Source organism: Suricata suricatta, chromosome 3 (assembly GCF_006229205.1).
Source record: "Suricata suricatta isolate VVHF042 chromosome 3, meerkat_22Aug2017_6uvM2_HiC, whole genome shotgun sequence".
Lineage (NCBI taxonomy): Eukaryota > Metazoa > Chordata > Mammalia > Carnivora > Herpestidae > Suricata > Suricata suricatta.
This window is the reverse complement of record NC_043702.1, coordinates 134170309-134193563: the sequence shown is the minus strand read 5'-3', so window position 1 is coordinate 134193563 and position 23255 is coordinate 134170309. Positions and strand designations below refer to the sequence as shown.

At 46.3% G+C, this 23255-nt stretch overlaps 1 protein-coding gene across 1 annotated transcript in view; it reads left to right on the top strand.

Annotated features, from left to right (window-relative positions):
* Window positions 1–23255, top strand: part of CACNA1E (calcium voltage-gated channel subunit alpha1 E) — a 496040-nt gene that overhangs the window by 411261 nt on the left and 61524 nt on the right. Inside the window, exons 11-25 of the mRNA XM_029935255.1 lie at window positions 1833–1886; window positions 2510–2599; window positions 3526–3735; window positions 4445–4557; window positions 6159–6271; window positions 6623–6754; window positions 7242–7314; window positions 9089–9206; window positions 11171–11238; window positions 12084–12181; window positions 16324–16380; window positions 17518–18165; window positions 18596–18909; window positions 21491–21650; window positions 22735–22864. Coding sequence (XP_029791115.1) covers window positions 1833–1886; window positions 2510–2599; window positions 3526–3735; window positions 4445–4557; window positions 6159–6271; window positions 6623–6754; window positions 7242–7314; window positions 9089–9206; window positions 11171–11238; window positions 12084–12181; window positions 16324–16380; window positions 17518–18165; window positions 18596–18909; window positions 21491–21650; window positions 22735–22864 — 2378 coding nt within the window. The remainder of the gene's footprint in view (window positions 1–1832; window positions 1887–2509; window positions 2600–3525; window positions 3736–4444; window positions 4558–6158; window positions 6272–6622; window positions 6755–7241; window positions 7315–9088; window positions 9207–11170; window positions 11239–12083; window positions 12182–16323; window positions 16381–17517; window positions 18166–18595; window positions 18910–21490; window positions 21651–22734; window positions 22865–23255) is intronic.

Sequence of the window (23255 nt, the reverse complement as noted above, 5' to 3'; positions counted from 1 at the left end):
AAATACATTATATACTCTCAGTTTTATATGCAGGTGGAATTATGGTAATGACTTTATCCTCTTCTGCTTGTCCTTTTACTTGTTAACAATTGCTTAAATGAAACCATTGTTTAATAGGGCCTGCTCCAAGCTTTTCCCCAGCAGCTGGGATCTGAAGGAATGATTGCTCAAGGCTCCCAGCTCCCTGCCTATGACTGAGGTTGGGCTGAAGTTTAAACTCAACCTCATTACTCCCAGAGGAGATGCAGAATCCTGCCAGATATGGGACAGAAGGGCTAGTTTGTAAGTTTGGAGGGATGCTAGTGAGGTTTATTCTAGCAAGTCTTACTAGGAAATAGTAGCCTACTAATGGTGACACTGCCCTGGAATTCAAGACTATTCCAGGGGAAGTCAAGAGGAAAATCCAAGGGACCTTTTGGTTCTTTTCCAAATACCACCAACCAGACATAGCATTCCAACACTGGCCAGTCCTTCAGTTCTCCAATTGGGTATCCAAAAATTCAATTCAATTCTGACACTAAACACCACCAGAAGTTAGTACAGATCCCACAGCTTAGGGACTCAGTCCCATAGCCTGCCCTCACTTCACACATCAGCCCCAGTCACCAGAGTGTGAAGTGAGGGCAGGCTTGTGGGACTGAGTCCCCAAGATGACTTGCCTTTTTACCCACTCACCTGCAAATTTAGAGGGTTCCAGGTTTGGTTATTCCTCAAATGGCTTCCAGAACTCAGGAAAACTATCCTTACTATCACCAGTTTATTACAAAGGATCCAACTCAGAAATCAGCCAAGTGGAAGAGATTCCTAGGGCAAGATGGAGGGGTAGAGGTGGGCATAGAGCCTCCATGCCCCCTTCAGGTACATCACACTCTCCAGCACCTTGATATATTCACTAAATCTGAGCCCCATCATGTAAGGTTTTTTGGGGTTTTTTTTTTTTAAGATTCCATTATGTAGACGTGCTTGATCGAATCATTGGGCATTGATGATTGCACATTCTCCAGCCCCTCTCCCATCATGGGAACTGGGAGGGGGGATGAGACTGAAAGTTAGAACCTAATCACGTGGTTGGTTTTTCTGGTGACCAGTCCAGATCCTTAAGTAACATAGGTCTCACCAACAGTGAGTCATCTTATTAGTGTATAGGAGACGGTAAATTCCAAGGATTTTTGGAGCTCTGTGCCAGGAAGGTGGACAAAAACAGATATATATTTTTTTTTTCTATCAGAGGGACGAATTCATGGTAGACCTAAGCCTCTTTTGCTCAAGCAAGGCAGACTGTAGTGGTAAGAGGAAGCAAGCCCACAAGAAGCCATTAGCATTTTCCTCTGCTCCTCCTCAATGAAGTAGACTGGCTGGAGCTCAAAACATGGTTTTATCTCCTGAACAAGGCAATGGATGTTGCCCTAGGATGCCTTGTATGTGCTGCAGAAAAGAAAAACCAAGGAAAATCCTATTGATAGAAAAAGTTTGAGGAACCTGGGTAGAAGAAAAAAATAGAAATGGAAAATTTTCATTCCTATCAGTTTAGATTTTGGTTAAAAGAAGATCAGTTCTTCCTCTCAACAAGCATTATCAGACACAGGACTGAATTTTACCAATCCACTTCCAAGTGCCCCCTTACTATAAGAACTTCCTTTCTGTTCTCATTTGCACTTGGGAGCTCCTTCTGTGACCCTCAAAGTCTTTCTGATGCTGGTGCCTGTGTGGAGCTATGAACTCTTTGCTCTCTCTCTGTTGCCCTGGAGTCACAGCTGTCCCTAGGGGATTTTTCATTTGCAAAATAATTTGACATTTACAGATAATTTACTAAACCATTTATTTCCATATAGAGGAAGTCATGCTTGCTGAAGAAAATAAAAACGCTGGAACATCAGCCTTAGAAGGTAAGGAAGTGCAGCAGTGCTTTTACTGTATTTGCGCCCTCTTACACTGTGGCAATCTCTTGATCAAAAGAGGAGAGAGAAATAAAAGAACAGTGCTGTGGGATTTGAAATGAAACTCTCTCTGTCATAAAATCCCTCATGCTTAAAAATGAAGGGAATTGAGTCATGGATTTAAATGCTTTTTGAAGTGATGAAAATGAACTCCAAGAGCTGCTTTGTTCTAGGGTGTGGGATTGATACTGTGCAATGAAAAGACCATCATACAACCAGTGGCATGGAAAGGGATCTTCTTTGAAAATTTGTAAGGGTCGTCTTGGGACCACTTTCATTAGTAGGAAGTGGCATTGTTTATGAAGAACCAGAACAAATAGATATGGAGTGCCTGTTTACCGACTGCATATAGATAAGGTCTGGAAGGATTCTGGAGCACATGTGTTTCGAGGTGCTGCTGAGCACAGGAGTTGTGTTTCTGTAGACATTTCGTGACTTCTAGAACCATGGCTCAGGTGTTTCAAGGCAGTTGCCAGGGTCACAGAGGCCTCTGGCACACAGTCCTCAGCTTTGACTGGAATGATCTGACTATTCTTGTGTTCTTTCACTGGCCTCGCCCATCCCTGGTACAGTGCTTCGAAGAGCAACCATCAAAAGGAGCCGGACGGAGGCCATGACTCGAGACTCCAGCGATGAGCACTGTGTTGACATCTCCTCTGTGGGTGAGTGGAACCAGTTAGATCTTTTATTTGTCTGAATCTTCCATAAAAAGAAAGATCCTGTTTTTTGAGAAGCACCACAAAGAGGAACAGAATCAAAAGAATCTAGAACTTAGGGATGTAGTAAGGGAAAGTCTTGGAAACCTAATCTAGATGACAGTGCCTTGCAGAGAAAAATGGACCATGGGGTTGAGAGCTAAGAATCCAACCCAAATTCTGCAAGTGTGTCAGGTGTATTCCATGTGCATATATATATACTATCTATCCTGGATGTGATCATGAGAACCCACTTTGGGATATGGTTCAGAGGATCCTGAGGACCTATTGCTTCTAGTGACCCCCTTTGAGAATCTGGAATTATTTACTGACCTACAGTGGCACCCACCTACTTCCATGTGATAATTAAACAAATTCCTACTGACAAACCTTAAAAACCTTCTTTAATCTCAGACGTTCTGGTTGATGCAGATTTTACCTTGCCAGAAAAGGGAAGGGTCTCATTTCATCCTTAAAAGCAGAAGAGTTATACCAAGCTTATTGCTGCTTTAGGCTGCCAGTGGTAGAAATATCACAAATGCAGCACAATGACTCCAATGCCTGATGAAGCATATGTAAAAGGGAAGGCCAGAGAGAAGCTTAATCTATGAAAAACATAAACATCATCCTATTAGGATTCAGAACACTGGATATATGTCTCATGTCATGCCCAGCAAATCTTTTGGTTTCCTAAAACTGAGAGTGTTCAGTGAGGAGAATTAGGGGTCTCTGCTGCAGAAACACTTAGCCCATACCATGGGGATTCCTGGGCCTGCAAGTTGGTGGTCACCTAACTGATCAAAGCTGCCTGTCTTCCCCTTTGAAGGCCCCCTTGCCATGGAGGGTGATCTGTTGTGCAGCCTCATTCTTCTTCTGTACTTGTCTCCCCTTAGGCACACCTCTTGCTCGAGCCAGCATCAAAAGTGCAAAGGTGGATGGGGCCTCCTATTTCCGGCACAAAGAAAGGCTTCTGCGCATCTCTATCCGCCACATGGTTAAATCCCAGGTGTTCTACTGGATTGTGCTGAGCCTCGTGGCTCTCAACACTGCCTGTGTGGCCATTGTCCATCACAACCAGCCCCAATGGCTCACCCATCTCCTCTGTAAGTGAATAGTGACTACTGGCTGTCACAGGTGCAGCTGAATTGGGGCATGAATATGAGAAAGCAGGCATCCTGCTGGACCTGGCAGTGTTCTGTGAGGGAGGCCAGCATTGTCCTCAAGGGGTTGGGGTATCGTATGACCATTCCCCTTGTCATTTGTTATAAAATCAGATAAACAAATCTTCGATGATAAGTCAACAAGATAGTGTTAGTCTTGGGTACTTCAAAGCCCTCACTTAGTGTCTTTAGGAGGCTCAATGGTGTAGCCTGGTCCTGGGGAGACAGTTCTTAGGGCAGTGGTTACCTCGAATAGACCAATAAGAGAACTTTTAGGTCAGCTCTGGGTAAGGCTGCCTTTGGGCGTAAATGACGATCCAGGGTGCTGTCACCGTGGGGTGTGTATAGGGCGATTCAGGGTCTTTCATCAAAGCCGTAAAGCCCTTCCTTTCTCTCCTGAGAGCTGTATACCATTTAAAGGACAGTGACAAACGTATTTCTTGAAAAAGAGCAAAGCTAATATGTGGAGTGTGCCTGAGACTCTCAGATCAGAGAGTATTCAGATATCCTTAGGTTTTGCCTGGCTTTGACCTGACATGGTCAACGAATATTTTTGCATTATGGGTCCTGCTGCTGTTGAGGGCTCCTCTGTAGGTGAGAGTGTTGGGCTGGGGGCGTGCAGGACAAATGCTTCTACTTTTGATGCTTTTAGACTATGCAGAATTTCTGTTTCTGGGACTGTTTCTCCTGGAGATGTCCTTGAAGATGTATGGCATGGGGCCTCGACTTTACTTTCACTCTTCATTCAACTGTTTCGATTTTGGGGTAAGTGCTTTGGAGCTCACCTGTCCTGCATCATGTTGATACGCCACGGTTTGAGATAAGCAGCTTGCTCCGCTGCTCAGCAGGAAGCACTGAAATCAGAATTTATAAAAAGGGAATAAATAAATTAGCTAAAGTGAGGCCAGGAATGAGTGAATCCTTCCCATTGTAGGGTTGGTTGGTTTGCTTTTTTAAAGCTCTTTTATTTTTAATGTTTTTATTGAAGTATAATACACATACCATAGTGTGCACTTAAGTGGATAGCAGGATGAATTTGACAGACCTACCCATAGCAAGCTTTGAACCACGTACTGTCTTGGGGGAAGCCTGAGAGAGAACAAAGGAACTGATTCCAGAAGGTGGTTCAGTACAAAAAAGAGAAGCTTATATGATTTTGTATTTTTTAGTTCAGTCTAAAATTGGGAAAGTTACCTGGAAATACCCTCATGAAAACATGCACTGTGTGCGTGTATGTGCACACACTAACACACACACACACACACTCTCTCTTGTATTAGCAGATTCCCACATAGACTATTTCATCCAGTGTTCACTTCCTAAATACTGTTGATATATAAATATGTACATATCTAACCATCTTCAAGATGTTTTGACGTACATTTTTGTCCTCCACTGCTTTTGGTACTCCTAACCATCCATTACATATCAGGAGTTATCTTTCTCATTTCCAATTGAGTAAATAGAGAACATCGTGTGCAAGTTCACAAAGCCAGTTAGCAGCACGACTAGGTTGCAAAACTTTGGGTTCCTGCACCACTTCTCTTTCTGCCAAACCCACTTCTGTTCCTGCCAAATCTTCAGTTATATGCTAACGATTTTGAGCACTTGCCAATCTGCATTTTAACTTGGAACATATGCTTCTGGGTATGGGTAAATTCCAGGCATAGTGAAAGACCATTCCCTATATACATGCTTTTCAGCATTGCAGTGAGGATTAATTTTTATTTCTCCTAGAGGACTGTGTAGAAAATAGTAGACATTCAGTGAATATATAATGAAAACAAAAACCAAATTGTTAATTTGACATTACTCCTTCCCATAGCAGTCAAATTCTGTGCCACCAAGAAGTGCTCTCGCATTGGAGTAAAAGATCTTTCACATATAGGTGACTGCACCATTCTTGTTAGATTCTAGGACAGTGAAAGAACGTGGATGTTCTCTGAGGTGTTGACATTGTGATGCAACCTGCATTAACTCAGATTTGTTTCTTTGCTTTGAGTACCACTTTTCTGTCTGTCTGTTCAAGGTGTTACTATGTAAGAACAGTTGAGGCTATCAAATTTGTGCAGAAGCAGTGACTGGCTCTTGTAGTTTTCACCAAGGACAGAACAACAGTCAGTGAACCAATCTCTAGCATGAAGGATCGAAGTCAGGAAGAGGAGTGGAAAGCAGTGGGGAGGGAGGCAATAGAGTCTCATTTTTTTTTTTTTTGGAAGACTTCACAAATAAGTAGTCCTGTTGGAGCTGTGCTGGGTGGAGAGGGGAGAGTTTCCATTTCAGCATAGCCCAATGAAAAGTGCTGAATGCCAGAAGGCTCCGCTCTTCTCCTCCTCCTCTCACTGTGGCTGGGTTTGGCTCTTTAGGTCACAGTGGGCAGTATCTTTGAAGTGGTCTGGGCAATCTTCAGACCTGGTACATCTTTTGGAATCAGTGTCTTGCGAGCTCTCCGGCTTCTAAGAATATTTAAAATAACCAAGTAAGTGATCATAATCTGGACTCTTCCCAACCACCTGTGAGAGCGGAAGCTTCTCTCTCCCTTATTATATTTCCTTCCATTGTCTATTCTCCCTCACCATATGTCCCCCTTCCCTACCATGTCCCCACTCCATTCTTCAGTTGCTCCCTCTCCAAAGATCAAACCAGAAACATGTCTATGATGCCAGATCCCATGGTACATTTTTCAGGGGAGCCTCATTGTTGCTGACATCTCTCCTTCACACAAATATGCAAATGCAGCACATTTTATAGACTACCAGGCAGATGCCCAGCTGGATTTGGGGATAATTTTATATTCAGTGTTCATTGTTACAATGTTTGGGTTTTGTAGGTATTGGGCATCTCTGCGGAATTTGGTGGTCTCCTTGATGAGTTCTATGAAGTCTATCATCAGTTTGCTCTTCCTCCTCTTCCTCTTCATCGTTGTCTTTGCTCTCTTAGGAATGCAACTGTTTGGAGGCAGGTAAGCAGCAGTGAACTTTCCTTCCAAAGGAGCCTCAAAACTCAGTCTTCAGCCTATAAGCACTGGGGTTTCTAATTTGATCACCATGCTCTCAACTTGTTTGCTTTTGTCCATGGCCCATCAGCCACTCAGTGTGTGTGGGGAGGGGGGGGAACATATGTCTTTGCTTTTAATCTTTTCACACTGTACAGGATTCTGGTTCTGGAGAAGACCCCTCTCTTTGGAGCTGTCCCTGAAATGTACAGCATGGGGCCTTATAACTCAGGGTTGGCCCAAACTCCATCTCTTTATCCACACCCTTCAAAGTACACAGTCCATCATTAATAGTCACTAATAATACCATCTTCATAAGTTACACTGAATGGGGAGAAATGAAGAGGATGTGGAGAAAGAGTAAAAGAAGTGATAAAAATGGAACAATCTCAGGAAGGGAAAACTTGGTGTGTGAGATTTTCATTCTATTCTTTTCTCTGAACTTCTTTTTCAGGTTTAACTTTAATGACGGGACTCCTTCGGCAAACTTTGACACCTTTCCGGCAGCCATCATGACTGTATTCCAGGTATGAGGCGAACTGGCAGGTAAAAATGTTAAGTAGGATCTTTTGGAGTTCACACAACAAAATGATGATATGTTAATAGAACTCTACTTTTCCTCCCCAGGCTCATCCCAGACAGCTGGGACTCTTGTTGAATAATTATCATCACAATAATTCCTAGAGTTTCTGTAGCTAGATTCTTACCAATAATGGAAGAGCTCTATTATGATTACCTGATTGGCCTTTTCCCCATAATTGTGAGTTTGCAAGGGATATTAAGTCAAAGAAATTCAGTAACATGGTATTTATGACCACCACCCACTGGGCTTTATTCCAGAAATGCCAGGGTGGTTCAGTATCCATACATCAATCGATATGACATATCACATTAACAAAATAAGGGATAAAAATAATATGATTGCTTCAGTAGATGCAAAAGCATTTAACATTCATTCACGATAAAACTCTCAACAAAGTGTATATAGAAGGACCATACCTCAACATAATAAAAGCCATATGTGACAAACCCACAGCCAAATCATACTCAGTGGTGAAAAGCTGAAAGCTATTTTCCTAAGACTAGAAACAACACAAAGATGTCTACTTGCACTACTTGTTTCAATGCTTACTGTTATTTTTTTATTTAAATTTTAGTCAATATACAGTGCAATATTGGTTTTAGAAGTAAAATTCAGTGATTCATCAATTACAACACTGAGTGCTCATCACAAGTGCTCCCCCAATATCCATCACCATCTAGCCCACCCCCTACCCCTTCCTCCATCAACCCTCAGTTTGTTCTCTGTTGCTAAGAGTCCTGTGGTTTGTTTCCCTCTCTCCTCTTTTTCCTCCCCTTCCAATATGTTCATCTGTTTTGTTTCTTAAATTCCACAAATGAGTGAAATCATAATGGTATTTTTCTCTAACATATCTCGCTTAGCATAATACTTTCTAGTTCTATTCACATCATTGCAAATAGCAAGATTTCCTCCTTTTTGATGGCTGAGTAATATTCCATTGTATATGTATACTACATCTTCTTTATCCATTCATCAATCGATGGACATTTGGGCTCTTTCCATAGTTTGGCAATTGTTGATAATGCCTACTTGCACCACTTTTATCCTACATAGTACTGGAAGTCCTAGCCACTGCAATCAGACAAGAAAAAGAAATAAAAGTCATCCAAATTGGTAAGGAAGAAGTGAAACTATCATATCACATTTATGGTTTTCTGAAATTGGAAGCATCTTCTAACCCATTTATCCATTTAATGAATTATGTTTTCCACCCATCCCCCACTATCCCCCCCAAATATTTTTAAATCATGGGGGTAAACTCAAAAATAAAAAATTCTGAGCACTATAGAAAACACTATTTAGCTGGAATCTGAGGCTGAACCAGAACCCAGGTTTCTGGAACTGGAGCCTATTAGGTTTTTTCTGATAACACTGCTATCTCAAGAACTATATACTTAGCTCCCTGTTGTAGTCTGGTAGTGACCAGACCACTTGATCTGTGTGATTACCATAGACTTGGCAGAGGTGGAGGGAATCTGTATTCTGAGGAATAGAATCTTTCTTTTTGATACTCTCTTTCCATTTTTCAATGCCTTTCTTCCTTATCAGAAGAAAGTTTAGAATTGTTCATAAAAATGACTTTATTTTTCTCCCTGGAAGAATGGCCAAGCAAGAGGGTAGATGGATAAAAGCCAGGCCAGAATTTTCCTTTTTATATTAGCCCCATTTTTTTTTAACCAACCCAGGTCTCTGACTTGCCTATTGTTTGCTTTGCCTAGATCCTAACAGGTGAGGACTGGAATGAGGTTATGTACAATGGGATCCGCTCCCAGGGTGGAGTTAGCTCAGGCATGTGGTCAGCTATCTATTTCATTGTGCTCACCTTGTTTGGAAACTGTATCCTTTTTAAGATGCTCCTCTTATGCTCTTTGCCTGCCTGGACCAGCATTTGAGGAGGGTGGTGATGGTGGTAGAGGTGGGTGGGTTTTTTTTTAGGGGGTCAGTAGCACTGGGGTGGATATAGCTCAGTGTACTGAGAGAAACAAGGATTCTGATTTTGAGACAATTGTACAGTAGTTGGGTAAAGAAGACAAATATAAAGAAGATAATGTATTATTTAAATTTACAACATACACAAATAATAACATATGAGGTTCTTACATTGAATACTTGGAGATGCTATCAGCTGGGGAAACCAATAATTGACAAAGATAACTATAGACTGAAATAGTGGTCACATTGCAATACTAATAAATTAATTACATGTTAGAATAGGACTGATCACATAATAAGATCTCAAAAATATTAGTACTATGACTAATACTAATACTCTTCAGCACAGCCAACATTGATTGTGTTTGTGCTATTCATGAGACCTTGTACTAAGTGTTTTATGGGAACTATTTCATCTCATCCTTACCATCTAATTCTTAAGACTTAGAAGAAATAACTTGACCAAAGTCAAACAATCATTAAATTATAAAGGGATACCAGAAATCAAGCCCATTTAATTCCCAAACCCATGTCTGCTCATAATATATAGACTAGGAAAACCTAAAATCCCAGTAATTCTGCTTACCAGCTGTGTGGCCTTGGGAAAGTCCCTTAATCTCTCTGAACTTCCAATTTTCACATCTGTGGGGAGGATAACAGTGTCTATCCCTTTGTTGTGAATAGTAAATGAGATCATTTATTTGGATACACCTTATAAACTGAAAACTTGTACACAATCATTAGATGTTTTGGAGGAATGAGATTTGCCTTAAAATGGGATTGGTGGAGTAAAAGGGAGAGCCATGTGATGTAGCCGTACTTTTGCTTTTCCCATAGTCTCAGAGGAGATATTGCTTTAAGTTTTCTGCCGTGAAAACTTCTAGGATTCAGAGCAAACTATGAACCAAACATGAGAAACCCATAAAAGAAAGTTATGCAGTGCGTCACAGAAACAGAGGGTCAATTTGTCACAGTGGCACCTTGATTTTCCTGTTGCTCTGAGGGCAGTCAGACCTGGACTTTTATGCAAGAACCAGTTCTATGTTCCATGACACATGGACCTTGAAAAGAGTTGGAAAATTGGGACTTCAGAGGTTAGAGCTTGGAATAGAAATAGGTTTTATAAAGACCTTGTGTGCTCTGTGACATTTTTGTTAAATGAAGTAGGGAAGACTTCCAGGATAAGAATGAGAGAAATGTTAGCATCCTGTTGTTGAGAACCAATCAATGATGGAGCTATGGAATCTCATTTCTTTTCATCTTTAAGAACAGAGTAGTATGATTGGTCTAGGTGGGCTTCAGTTCCAGCCTCCCAGAAAGGAGAGGTAAGCTCCTGCATTGAGCTCCCCATTGTCATTTTATTTAGCCAATAGACTCTATTCAGTGTTTCTATGAGTAGAGGCCATAGCTACGCCTGGGTGGCTCAGTCGGTTGAGCATCCGACTTCGGCTCAGGTCATGATCTCATGGTTTGTGGCTCTGTGCTGACAGCTAGCTCAGAGCCTGGAGCCTGTCTTCAGATTCTGTGTCTCCCTCTCTCTCTGACCCGCCCCTGCTCATGCTGTCTTTGTCTCTCCGAAAACAAAACAAAACAAAAAACATAAAACAAAGCTATCTAAAGGCCTCCTTACTCCAGGTTGGCCCCTGAGTGGTTGGATTCAGCTATTTCTGTGGCCTATGCAAAGAGAAGATATGTGGAAGAGATATTCCCTCCTTCAGACGGGGCTGTGTAACCTCTGCTTAATCAGTGCTTTGGAGTAGCTTCTGTTACTGCTGGTATCGCAGGCAGGAAAGACCTAGAGATGCCCTCTCAGTCTTGCTGAAGCCTTTTGGTTTTCTTACTTGCCCATCCTTAACTCATCACCCCAGACACACTGCTGAATGTGTTCTTGGCCATTGCTGTCGACAATCTGGCCAACGCCCAGGAGCTGACCAAGGTAAGCATTCTCTGGAGGATCTGATGGTTCTCTAATGCCACTGGGCACTTCAGTTATAAAATGGGAATGATATATCTGCTCTGCATACCTCACAGGATTATTGTTAGGATCAAGTGAAATCATGTACAGTATGTGAAAAACAGAGCAGGCTAAGAAGATGGGTGTTCTTAGTAGCTCTAGTCATTTCACCTGAACTGGCTTTCCTCAGTGTCATCACAAAGAGGAGACACTTAAAACAGGAATGTAGTTGAGGAGATGAGGTCCCTGCCTGATCACTTGGGGTGATGCCACTCAGCTTGGCAGAGGAGAAAGCATGAAATAAGTTAGCTTCCCATTATTGAGAACCAATCAGTGATGGAGCTATGGAATCTCATTTCTTTTCATCTTTAAGAACAGAATAGTGTGATTGGTCTAGGTGGCACCATCTCAGCATTTTACTTGAGGGGCGTCTGCCTAGAAGGGCCCTGCTCCATCACTTCCGGATATTGCAGAACATCTGAGAAGTGTTGGCTCTAGCTTCTGACCTGCACAGCTGTGGGTAGCTCCCCTGAGGGCTAGAGCTTGGGGTAGAATTCCATGGGTTTCCTGAGGAATTGTGAGGAAACCTTTGGGGCTGGGTAGAGACCAGAAACTGGCCATGCCAGGGTTAGGGAGGCTTCTGTTTCCCAAGGAACCTGGCTCCTAGCCTCCTGAGGTCTCTGATCCAACCTACCCTCAAAGTGCCTTGTTTGACCTCTTCTCCTGCCTTCCTCATTTCACCTGGTCTTCAGAACTTGTGGGGAGAGCTAAGGCAGCTGTTCTCCTTCATGGGATACCAGGTTAACCCATCCCCACTTTGTGTCTAGGATGAACAAGAAGAAGAGGAGGCCTTCAACCAGAAACATGCACTACAGAAGGCCAAGGAGGTCAGCCCGATGTCTGCACCCAACATGCCTTCTATCGAGTGAGTTGGCTGACTCCACCTCAGTGACCCCTGGGCTCCTGTGCTAACACCCAATTCATCAACTCAAAATGGTGTATTAACTGAGGATGCCTACTATTCCATGCCGGGAGATGTCCTGTGAATATAGCAGTGAGCAAGACGAAGTCTCTGTTCTCCTGGAGCTTTTATTTCAGTGAGAAAGATAAGAAACATGCATACATAATTTTAGACAGTGATAATTGCCGTAAGGTAAATAAAACAGGGTAATAATGCAGAGGAATAAGAATTGGGTGGAGTACTTATAGGCAGTCTGGGAGGGAGTCTTTTAAGAGGTGATCTTCAAGTGGAGATCTAACTATGGAGAAGGCAGTCATGTAAAATGATTAAGGAAGAACATTCCCCAGCAAGGTGCAGTGAGGCTGATATGCAGGAAGCTAGGAGGAATAGGAGACAGGGCCAGGGAGATCCTGAAGGACCAGGTAAAAGATTTTAGCTTTTATTCTCATTGCAACTATGGAAGGTCTAACGTGGAAGTATGGATATTACATGATTTACACTTAGAGAAGACCACTCTTCCCTGTAGGGAATGGATTTGTAGGGGCCAAGAGTGGAGGCAGGCGAACAGATTTGGCCATTAGAATAAAGTAGGTGACATATGATGATAGTTGACCAGACCATGGTAGCAATGGAGGAGATGAGAGGCAATCTCATTCAGTCTGTGCTTTGGAAAGAGAACCAATAGGAAGAGGTGATAAGTTAAATGGGATGGGGGTAGGGATATAAAATATATTTCTCTCATGATTTAAGGTTTGATGCCTAAGCAAGTAGGTAGATGGTGATGGTATTTACTGGTAGTCTAGAGAACAGTGGAAGTTTGGCCACATTAAATTTGAGATACTTAGAGGTCATCCAAGTGAAGATGTTGAATAAGCCATTGGTTACATGAATCTGAAGCTTAAAAGAGATGTCAGAGTTAAAAACAAAGATTTGGGGGAAGCCATTTGTATTTGGATGGCATTAAGCTACCAGCATGAGTGAGCTGGAATGGAGTGAATTGTAAGGGAGACAGAGCTGCTGAGGACAGAGGCCCAGAGCACTCCTGTGCCTTGAGGTCCAACAGAGGAGAAACCTGCAGAGGAGACTGACAGGGAGCAATTAGGAGTAGGAAGAAAGAACAAGGAAGTGTCATGTCCTGGAGACCTAGAGAAGAAAACTCTTCAAGAAGAGGAGAGTGTACAGTATAGCTAAATACTGTTGTGATCTTGTGAGGTGAGGACAGAGAAGGGACCATTTGGTTTGACAAAATGAAAGTTGTTAGAAACCTTCAGCTTCAGTGGCCTGGTGGGAACAGAATCCAGTTGGAATGGATTAGGGAGAGAATGGGAGATGAGAGCGTGGAGCAGCAAGTATAAACTATCAGCAACCTGTGGTTGCTGGTAGAACTGGCAGGAACTAGCAGGCTGTGGGCCCTGTGTGGAGCTGGAAGAAGGTGTTAGAGGAAGGGCTGAGAATCCCTGTTGTGACTTCTGAGCCTATGCGAGGCCTATGTGGGTGGCCCTGGGGATCGATGGGGAGGCCTTGAGACCCTGGGAGGTACAACTCTACCCTGACACCAGACCCCATTATCTCTTACTTGAAGCTGGTAAAGGAGGAGCCTTTCTTTTCCAAGTGCTCAAGGTCTCTGAATGTCCACTCCCTTGCCCTGTAGAGGCATTCCGAGTTCTGTTGCAGGGTGGGGGTGGGGTCTCCTTCCCCTGGATGATCATCATTTTGCCCTCACCTTTCCAAACTGAAGGTTTGGCCTCTCAGCCCCTTCTCTATGAGTGAGAAAAAACTGTTCTCAAAATTTATTAAAGATTGATGGAGAAAGGCAGAACAACTCCTTCCTCTCTGGAATAATCTCTGGGCCTTGAGTAGTTCTTTCCCCACCTTCCTTGCACTCATGAGTTTGGGTTAAAAATATACACACACACAGGTATGCAAACATGCTGGTGGGTAGGGCTGGCTGTCACTTAGGAGTGGGTGGTTCTATTTACTGAGATGAGGAAGCCTGGGGAAGAGTGGGTTTGGAGACGGGAGTTGGGAAGATGCTTGGCCCAGAGTAGAAACTCACTATTTATGGAATGAAAGAATGAATGAAATGCTGGTAGGCATAGGGCTGTAGGCAGTGAGCTATGTGTGTATCTGGGCACAGAGAGGTGGAAGAAGGTGCTGTAACTATCCAAGATGAGCAGAGCTATGGCTTTGGTCACAGTATGTTGCTTCAAGGTGGGTGCGGCTGCTGGGAACTATGTCAAGGTGGGTGGGTGCTGCTCGGGAGGGCAGACAAGACCCCTGATTTCTGGACTGCTGAATAACCAAGGATGTGGCTATCTAAAGAAAACATGAAAAGAGTGTTGTTACAAATCAGAAGGTCTGAGAGCTGGTTCTATAACTCACATGCTCAGTATACTTGGAGAGAAAACCACTGAGGATCCTAGAATCTCTGTTTCCCCATCTTTGAAATGGAAAGAATGCCAGGTGCCCTTTCTGAGCCACAAGGTTCGTGTAAGGTGTATGTGAGGTCACATATGCATGAGTTGGGAGATATGTCAATACTTCTCTGTGTGATTTTATTCATGATGGGATGTGAATTGGGATCTTTGTGTGTGTTAGTGGAGACGTGAAGAGGAGTTTGAATTGTGTATCTGATTTGTGTGGGAATTAAAAGTTGGGTCTCTCTTTGCCTGGCCGTTTTGTGTGTGTGTGTGTGTGTGTGTGTGTGCGTGCGTGCAAGTGTGCATGTGTGTGTGCGTGCAGACGTGTGAGTTCCCAAGAAAGAGAATTTTTCCATGTACTTAAGCTCTTACACATGTGCTTCTGGAGAGCTGATATTGAGTATTTGAGAATTTGCAAATAGATGGTAGAATCTGCTTTCCCCAGTGGGTGGGTGTGCTGCCTGGCTAGAGTGTGTGCTTCTATTTCTATCTGCTACCCATGCTTCTTGGCACCACCAGCCCACGTGTGCCTCATTGCATGGCAGCTGCCTGTGCTGAGGGGTGAATGCAGACAGGGGGCTCACAGGCATCTCCACTTTGTGGATGCGTGTACACATTGTGCCTCTTCCAGATGCCAAGTGAGGCTCCAACAAGCTGCCTCTACTCCCTCCACCCACCCACGTGTCAGGCTTCGCTGTGCATGTGGGACACGGCAGTTGAGCCAGGTTACTTTACCTAGCATGTCCTCCATTGGTCAGGGAGGGCGCAGCATTTGCCAGCCTCCTAGGTCTAGGCAAGAGCCCACTGGGCCACACTGCGGCTGTCAGCCCAGAACTTGGGGCGAGATCGCTCCCCAGGTGTGTCCCAGATGTATTGTCCTCTGCCTGAGCATTGATCTTGCACTGACAACTTCATTTGTAGGAGTCCCTTTTGCCTTTGTGGGTGATTCCCACACCCTGCCTGTCTGACCTTCTATCGACATTGTAAACAAAAGGAAACAGCATGTGTGTGTCTGTAGAAGGATTATTTTTCCCCCTATGCATGGCTGAGAACATTATGACTGTGCCTCACCTGGATGAACAGACGGAACCTGGAAGGCCTCTGGCCAGGGTCACTGTGTTGCAGAATTGCAGGGGACATTGCACATATCCTGAAGTACATGGACAGCAGCTCATGGAGTGGTGACCCTGCCTCTGGCCATGGGCTACTTTTGATGGTGTGCATGGCAGAACATTTGTTCCTGCATATTTTACAGTGATCGGAGTGCTGAGTTGTGGAGTCACACCCATGTGAACCTCCTAGAAGTGATTGAGGGAAATACAACTTTCATCCAAGTTTACACGGTTTCCAGAAAAGTTCTCTGAAGGGTATTTAGGTATGAGTGTGAGTGCCACTGGGGCATGATGATTGAGCACCTGCAGCTACGTACTCTATGAAATGACCTATCCGTTGTGTCTCTGCATGTACGCTTCAAAATCTAGATGGGCGTGTTTGCACAGAGTAAGAACCAAAGGTCCCTCCCTTGGCAAACTGAAGATCGGGAGTCTATGGAGGGCAGCAGGCATGTGGAGAACGTATGGGCACGTAGAGGACTCTGTGCCTCTTCCTGAAAACTGGCTGGTGGCTGTGGGGCTTGTGGTTCCGAGAGGTTGGGGTGAACTGAACCTGTTCGTTTTTCTTTCCCAGAAGAGACAGAAGGAGAAGACACCACATGTCGATGTGGGAGCCACGCAGCAGCCACCTGTATGTGTGTACCGGTCTGCGTGTTTGTGAGTGGTTATGTGTGTGTGTGTGTGTGTGTGTAGGGACACCGTGTCTTTGTTCTCACCACACAGTGGACGGAGTGGCACTGGGTGTGTATGTCAGTGTGTGTCGTGGTGTGGGCGCGTGTTCTGTGCACATGGCTTGTGGACACTATCCCTGCGCCTTTCGACATGTGCTTATATCAGTGTGTGTCTCTAAGGTATGTGACCCTGTGCGTTGTTCACTCCTCTGTGCGGCCTGCGAGTGGGCACGCGTTGGTGTGGGTAATTAGTGTCGGTGGGTGTGCCTTGCACGTAGGCGGTTGTGTACAGCCACGTGTGGGCCTCAGTGAGGATGCGTGTGGGCACATGTGAGTGAAAGAGTAGGTGGCTACCCTTCGCCCGTGTGAGCCCACTCCCGTGCGCGCTCCTGTGTGCATATGATTGCGTGTTCCTGCCGCCATGTGAGATGTTCTGCAGTGGCTTGGAGAATGAGCCGCTGGTGGTCTCGACACATACAGCCTGAGGCCTTTATTAGCTGTTGTGGAAGAGTCCACAGCACTCTTAATCTTTTGAGGGGTGAGGACCACGTGGGTCTGCTTGTCCCTGCTGTCCATCATTCTCTAACAGTATCCCACCATTGCGCTTTTCAGCCTGCGCTACCCCAGGCTGTAATCTGAGGGACAGAGGACAGGGAGAGCAGGAGGAAGCTCTCTGACCTTGAATCAAGGGCCAGTGGTGAGCACAGGGTGGGTATAGGTTGATGCCCTGAGAGCAAAGGAGAATAGGGGAGTGAAAACCTGGTAAGCCTTCATACTCCTCTCCTACAGGCCCTGGGGGCTCAGTCCTCAGCTGATCCCCACCCAGCCCTTCTACTACTGCAGAGCAGGGATTAGAGCGGGAAGCCCCACAGAGCAGGAGGCACTGGTCCAACCACCTACTCGTGCGTGGCCCACTCGGCTCCTTGCATCTTTCTGTGCTTCCTGTCTGCAGGTCCTAGGCTCTCCCGTTTGCTGCCCCCCATGTGTCCTGCCCCTTTCCCGTGGCTACTGAGGGCTGGTCTACACCCCTGTGGCTCCCTCACTGGCCTTCAGCTGTCGGCTTCTGACCGTAGTCCTCACCCTTTCCTCTTCGGCAGGAGGGAGCGGAGGCGCCGGCACCACATGTCAGTGTGGGAGCAGCGCACCAGCCAGCTGAGAAGGCACATGCAGATGTCCAGCCAGGAGGCCCTCAACAAAGAGGAGGCCCCACCAATGAACCCCCTCAACCCTCTCAACCCGCTGAGCCCCCTCAACCCACTCAACGCCCACCCCAGCCTCTACCGGAGACCCAGGCCCATTGAGGGCATGGGCCTGGGCCTGGAGAAGTGTGAGGAGGAGCGCATCAGCCGCGGGGGGTCCCTCAAGGGGGACGGAGGGGACCTGTCGAGTGTCTTGGACAACCAGAGGAGCCCCTTGTCCCTGGGCAAACGGGAGCCACCATGGCTGGCCAGGCCCTGTCATGGGAACTGTGATTCGACCCAGCAGGAGGCTGGGGGAGGGGAGACTGTGGTGACCTTCGAGGACCGCGCCAGGCACAGGCAGAGCCAGCGGCGCAGCCGGCACCGTCGTGTCAGGACCGAAGGCAAGGAGCGCTCCTCCACCTCCCGGAGCAGGTCTGCCAGCCAGGAGCGGAGTCTGGATGAAGCGGGGCCCACCGAGGAGGAGAAGGATCGCGAGTCCAGGGGCAGCCATGGGGGCAAGGAACCCACAATCCAGGAAGAAGAAAGAGGCCAAGACTTAAGGCGGTAAGTTAGCCACAGGAGTGCCCTGGAGGCATAGAGCACTCCTGGTGTTAAGGATTCTTCAGTACGGTACTGCCTGGCCCTCAGTTTTCCCTTTTATAAGATGGTAATGATACTAATGCACCCTTTATAAGGTATGTGTAAATATGACACACATTGGCCTCTGTTTCCCTGAAACCCAGAGTCTATTCTTCTAGGGCATCTCCTGTTGCGTGTGGGTCATAGATGGATAGATGGGAATAGGGCACCGCCACCGCCTGTGGGTCTTAGCTCTTCCCTGCCTGGGCAGGTGGGGGTGAGAGGCAGCAGACGCCATGTTCTCCAGCAAGGCTCCCTGGGCTTCCCTACCTGTCCCTCTTGCCTGGCTCACCAGCCACTTTAGAACAGCTGCTTCTGAGCTGACCGCCAGCTGTCTCCTCCTCTGTCTCCGCAGGACCAACAGTCTGATGGTATCCAGAGGCTCTGGACTGGCAGGAGCCCTCGATGAGGCCAACATGCCCCTGGTGCAACCACAGCCAGAGCTGGAAATGGGGAAGGACACGGCTCTGACAGAGCAGGAGACAGAGGGCAGCAGTGAGCAAGCTCTGCTGGGGAATGTGCAGTTGGACATGGGCCGGGCCATCAGCCAGAGCGAGCCCGACCTCTCCTGTGTCACAACCAACACGGATAAAGCCACCACCGAGAGTACCAGCGTCACCGTCGCCATCCCCGACGTGGACCCCTTAATGGACTCAACTGTGGTTCACAGTGAGAACACAAGTCCCTGTTCCCTTCACCCTCACCACCCATCCCCCCCCAACCCCCAGGGCTGGGGACAGTTGTGTCTCTGGAGTCACTCAGTAAAGCTACGTGAAAAACCTACCAGCAGGATGGAATTGTTCTTCAGCAAGTAAACAATACCAGCAGTTTTATCGGTTTTCAGGAAAAAGAAGTTAGAATTTTCTCCATCTTTAGTTTTATCTGTAAAATTCCCTTAAGCCTTGGTCCCTATGACCACCATAGAGACTTTGGAGAGATCACGTGTGGTTTTGTACCCAGATGTATATACAGGGCTTTCTGATTTATCATGTGAACACTTGATGGCACTCGCCAGGACCTCCAGGGTTCTGTGTCACCAGGCAAGTTAGGGAACCTGTGTGGAGCAGGTGGGCCAGACTGCATAGCATGTGGCTTCCACACACCTGTTTCTCCTGAGACCTCAGTTTGTCAGCCCGAAAGTGAAGCACTGAACTGGGTGATCTCTGAGGTCTTTCTCAGCACTAACATTTTATGAATCTATTACTCTTATTTACTCTTTTCTCCTAGGAGCCTTTACTCAGTTTCTCTGATAGATTCCTCAGGCAATGGATTGTTAATCTCCAGACCTCAAAAGGAAACAGCAAAAAGCCCTCCACCTACCCCTCATCTCTGCCCTAACCCTACCCCATCCCTGCTCTAACCAGAACCTCACCCCTATCCTTGCTTCAACCCCAGCCGCTTTCCTGCCCTAACTCCACCTCTATCCCTGTACTAAACCCAACCCCACCCCAACTTTACCCCTACCCCATCCCCCCCCTTAACCTCCCCCTACCTCCATTCCTGCATTAATCCCAGCTGCTGCCTCATGGCCACTGAATTATGACCAGAGGATTCTACCCTTGCTTTTTTTTCCTTCCTGATTTTTTCCATATATTTCTATTTTCACAGGACAGCCCCCTCTCCCTGTTCTTTCTTCTACTGCTCCATTTCCATTGCTTTACTTTCTGTACACTCAAAATGCCAGTACTGCTTTAAAAAGTGAAGTCTCCCATGTTCGCTGCTCCTGGGGTTGACTCAGGCATGTCTCAGGACATCAGACTCACAACCTCTTGTGGTGTCTGTTTAATTTTATGCTCTAATAAATAACTCTTTTGGACCCTCTCTTATGAGAAACATTGAGAAAGTTGGACCTTCCTCTATTCCTGTTCTGGGGCTAGTCATTGCCTTGGTGATCGGCAAGAGCATATTGTCAGAGGAATTTTGGATTACCTACCTTTTGGAAGGACTCAGAAGGGGCCAGAGCTTCAGAGCTTTGCTGCTTGCACAAGGCTCTGGGGTAGAGTCTGTCACTGAGAGACTCAGTGGAGTGGGGGAGTTTGACTGAATCCCTTGCCCATTCAGCTGCAGCTTGTCTGCCACTTATCCCACACAGTAACTTGCATGTGGAAACTGAGGCTGGTGGCCCAAGGGCTCCACCCAATCTCTGACTTCTTATTCCTCCTAGTCCGGAAAGGTAGACCTGGTCCCATATTTGCATGAATATTGCATTCCCATTTCAACATTAATCATGACTGGAAAAAGCACAGCCAGAAAGTCAGCCGCAAACAGAGTAATGGTTTCTTAAAATCTTCCATTGCGGTGTAATATCATTGAAAGGATACAGGATTTTGAATTGGGAACCAGCTGTATGAACTTAGGATAGATAACTTGGATTCCCTGAACTGTACTTTTCCTATCTGTATAATGGGCAGAATACATGCTGCTCGGGGTATTGTTATGAAAATTCAACACATAAATATAGACAAAGAATCTAGATTTTGAATGATCTTCTAAATTTTTTTATTTATTTTTGAGAGAGAGAGAGAGAGCGAGTGAGAGTGAGCAAGCATGAGCAGGGGAGGGTCAGAGAGAGGGGGAGACACAGAATCAGAAGACAGACTCCAGGCTCTGAGACTAGCTGTCAGCACAGAGCCCGACGCAGGGCTCAAACCCATGAACTGTGAGATCATGACCTGAGCTGAAGTTGGATGCATAACCAACTGAGCCACCCAGGTGCCCCAGAATCTAGATTTTAGATGTAAGTAAACTTTGTAAACCTTACAACGGAAACAGTCATCCTGTTACCCTGGGAAACATGATTATTATTATTTAATGTATGTTTATTTTTGAGAGAGACACAATGCAGGTGGGGGAGGGGCAGGGAGAAAGAGAGACACAGAATCTGAAGCAGGCTTCAGGCTCTGAGCAGTCAGCACAGAGCTCGACATGGGGCTCGAACTCATGTACTGAGATCATGACCTGAGCCAAAGTCGGATGCTCAACCCACTGAGCCACCAGGCGCCCCACACGCCTATTACTTACATGGCAAAAAAGGCTGTATCCTATAAGAGTAGGGTGAGGGTCAGGCTAGGAGGGGAGTAAGAGTTTAACTCAGTGTACTCTAACAAACACCCTAGCATTTGCAGGGTGTCTGGATAGATGCAGTCCTATAACCCCTTCCCCTCATCTCTGTTCCATCCCTGTGGAAAACAAAAGGCACTACTGTCACATGCAGCAAGGTTTCTGATGATCTCACGTGTTCCTTTTACAGTTAGCAACAAGACCGATGGAGAAGCCAGCCCTTTGAAGGAGGCAGAGATCAAAGAGGAGGAAGAAGAGATGGAGAAGAAGCAGCAAAAGAAGGAGAAGCGTGAGACGGGCAAGGCCATGGTTCCCCACAGCTCTATGTTCATCTTCAGCACCACCAACCCGTAAGGCACTCTCCCATTGCTCGCCCCTTGGTGCCAGGATAAACAAGCAGGGTTAGAGCTGGGGTAGGGTGAGGAGGAGAGATGAGGGTCCACTCATCCTCCTGATCCTTCTCAGTGGACCGTGGCCAGACACCTGAAACATGCGGGGAGCTCGCTGGTGGAAGTGGCTCATGTGATCGAATAGCCTCTGAGGCTAAAGAATAATTTAAGACAGAGAAGCATGAGCAATGTCATGATAAAAGGACCCTTTACCTCAAATTGTTCAGGAGGTTGTGTGGGATGTGTCACCACATATTTCAATGGTGGACAGAACTGAGAGTATGGACTAGAATAAATAGATCATCTACTGGAGTTTAAGAGTATTGGTCCTACTGCCCTATATATGAATTTTGAGGTGGACATGTTCCTCAAAGCAGAGGTAGGGGCATGAGATGGAGTGGCACAGAAGATTCTGGAAGATTAGACTGAGCTGCCTTTTGCCCTGGAAATGAGCAAGATGTACACATAGACTAGCTTCTGAGGCTAGGAAGACAAAACGGTTTTCAGTGACCGCATGGGCAGTCTTCAGACAAGCCTCTGGGAGGAAAGGCACTTAGGCTAGGTTGTGTTGGGTCACCTGAGTCCAGAACACAATCTATAGAATATAATTACTTTATTCAGAATACCTGGGGCTCATGAAAACCAGTTGCTCCTCTCATCAGAAATCCTAGAATCAAGGTCTATGTGTATGTTTCTTGGTTCTTACGATTTCCTTGCCATGCCCCAGTTTCTGTACAGTGGGGAGTGGACACTGAGATACAGTGGAGGGTACTGTGTAGCCGTGCTGAGTCGTGTAGCCCGATGCTGGCCGCCCCCCTGCCTACGGATGGTATCTTGGCTTGCAGCCTCTCACCAATCTGATTACCTTCTCCCACTGGAACTTTAAATCAAGGGTGGTGCCTGAGAAATTAAATTGCTCTCCGCGTGGCTTCCTCTGGCCAGGGCCTGGCTGTCTGGAAGAGGCTGATGAGCACGAGGGTGGGGGGGACAGGGATGAGGATGGGCGGGAAGCAGAGGCAGCTCAGAGGGCTCCCCCGCCCCACAGGATTCGCAGGGCCTGCCACTACATTGTGAACCTGCGCTACTTTGAGATGTGCATTCTCCTGGTGATCGCAGCCAGCAGCATTGCCCTGGCAGCCGAGGACCCTGTCCTGACCAACTCGGAGCGCAACAAAGTGGGTGCACAGGAGCCGTTTGCAACCTCCGTAATACCCTGGTACCCACCCCTGCCCCTCCCCATCCTGGCATTAAAGGTGAATTAAGGAAGGTCCCTGGGGAATGAAGAAGGGTTAAGAAATGGCCCATTCCTGTCCCTCAGGGCAAAGTATGGCCCCTTTCAAGACCAGCCCCTTCTCTCCAGTCCCGGCTCCCCAGCCACACTGTGCCTTTATGCTTCAGCAGTGGGCCTTCTACCCAGAGCCAGCCAGGTCTTTGCAGAAACCCAAGGGCTTATAGGGTCATTTAGGATTAGGAGGGATGTGCATGAAGTTGGGGAGCTGCAGCTCTACCCCAGCCTGCTGAAACATCTCCTGGAGGTCCTAAGAGTGTATGTTGAAAAGTATGAGG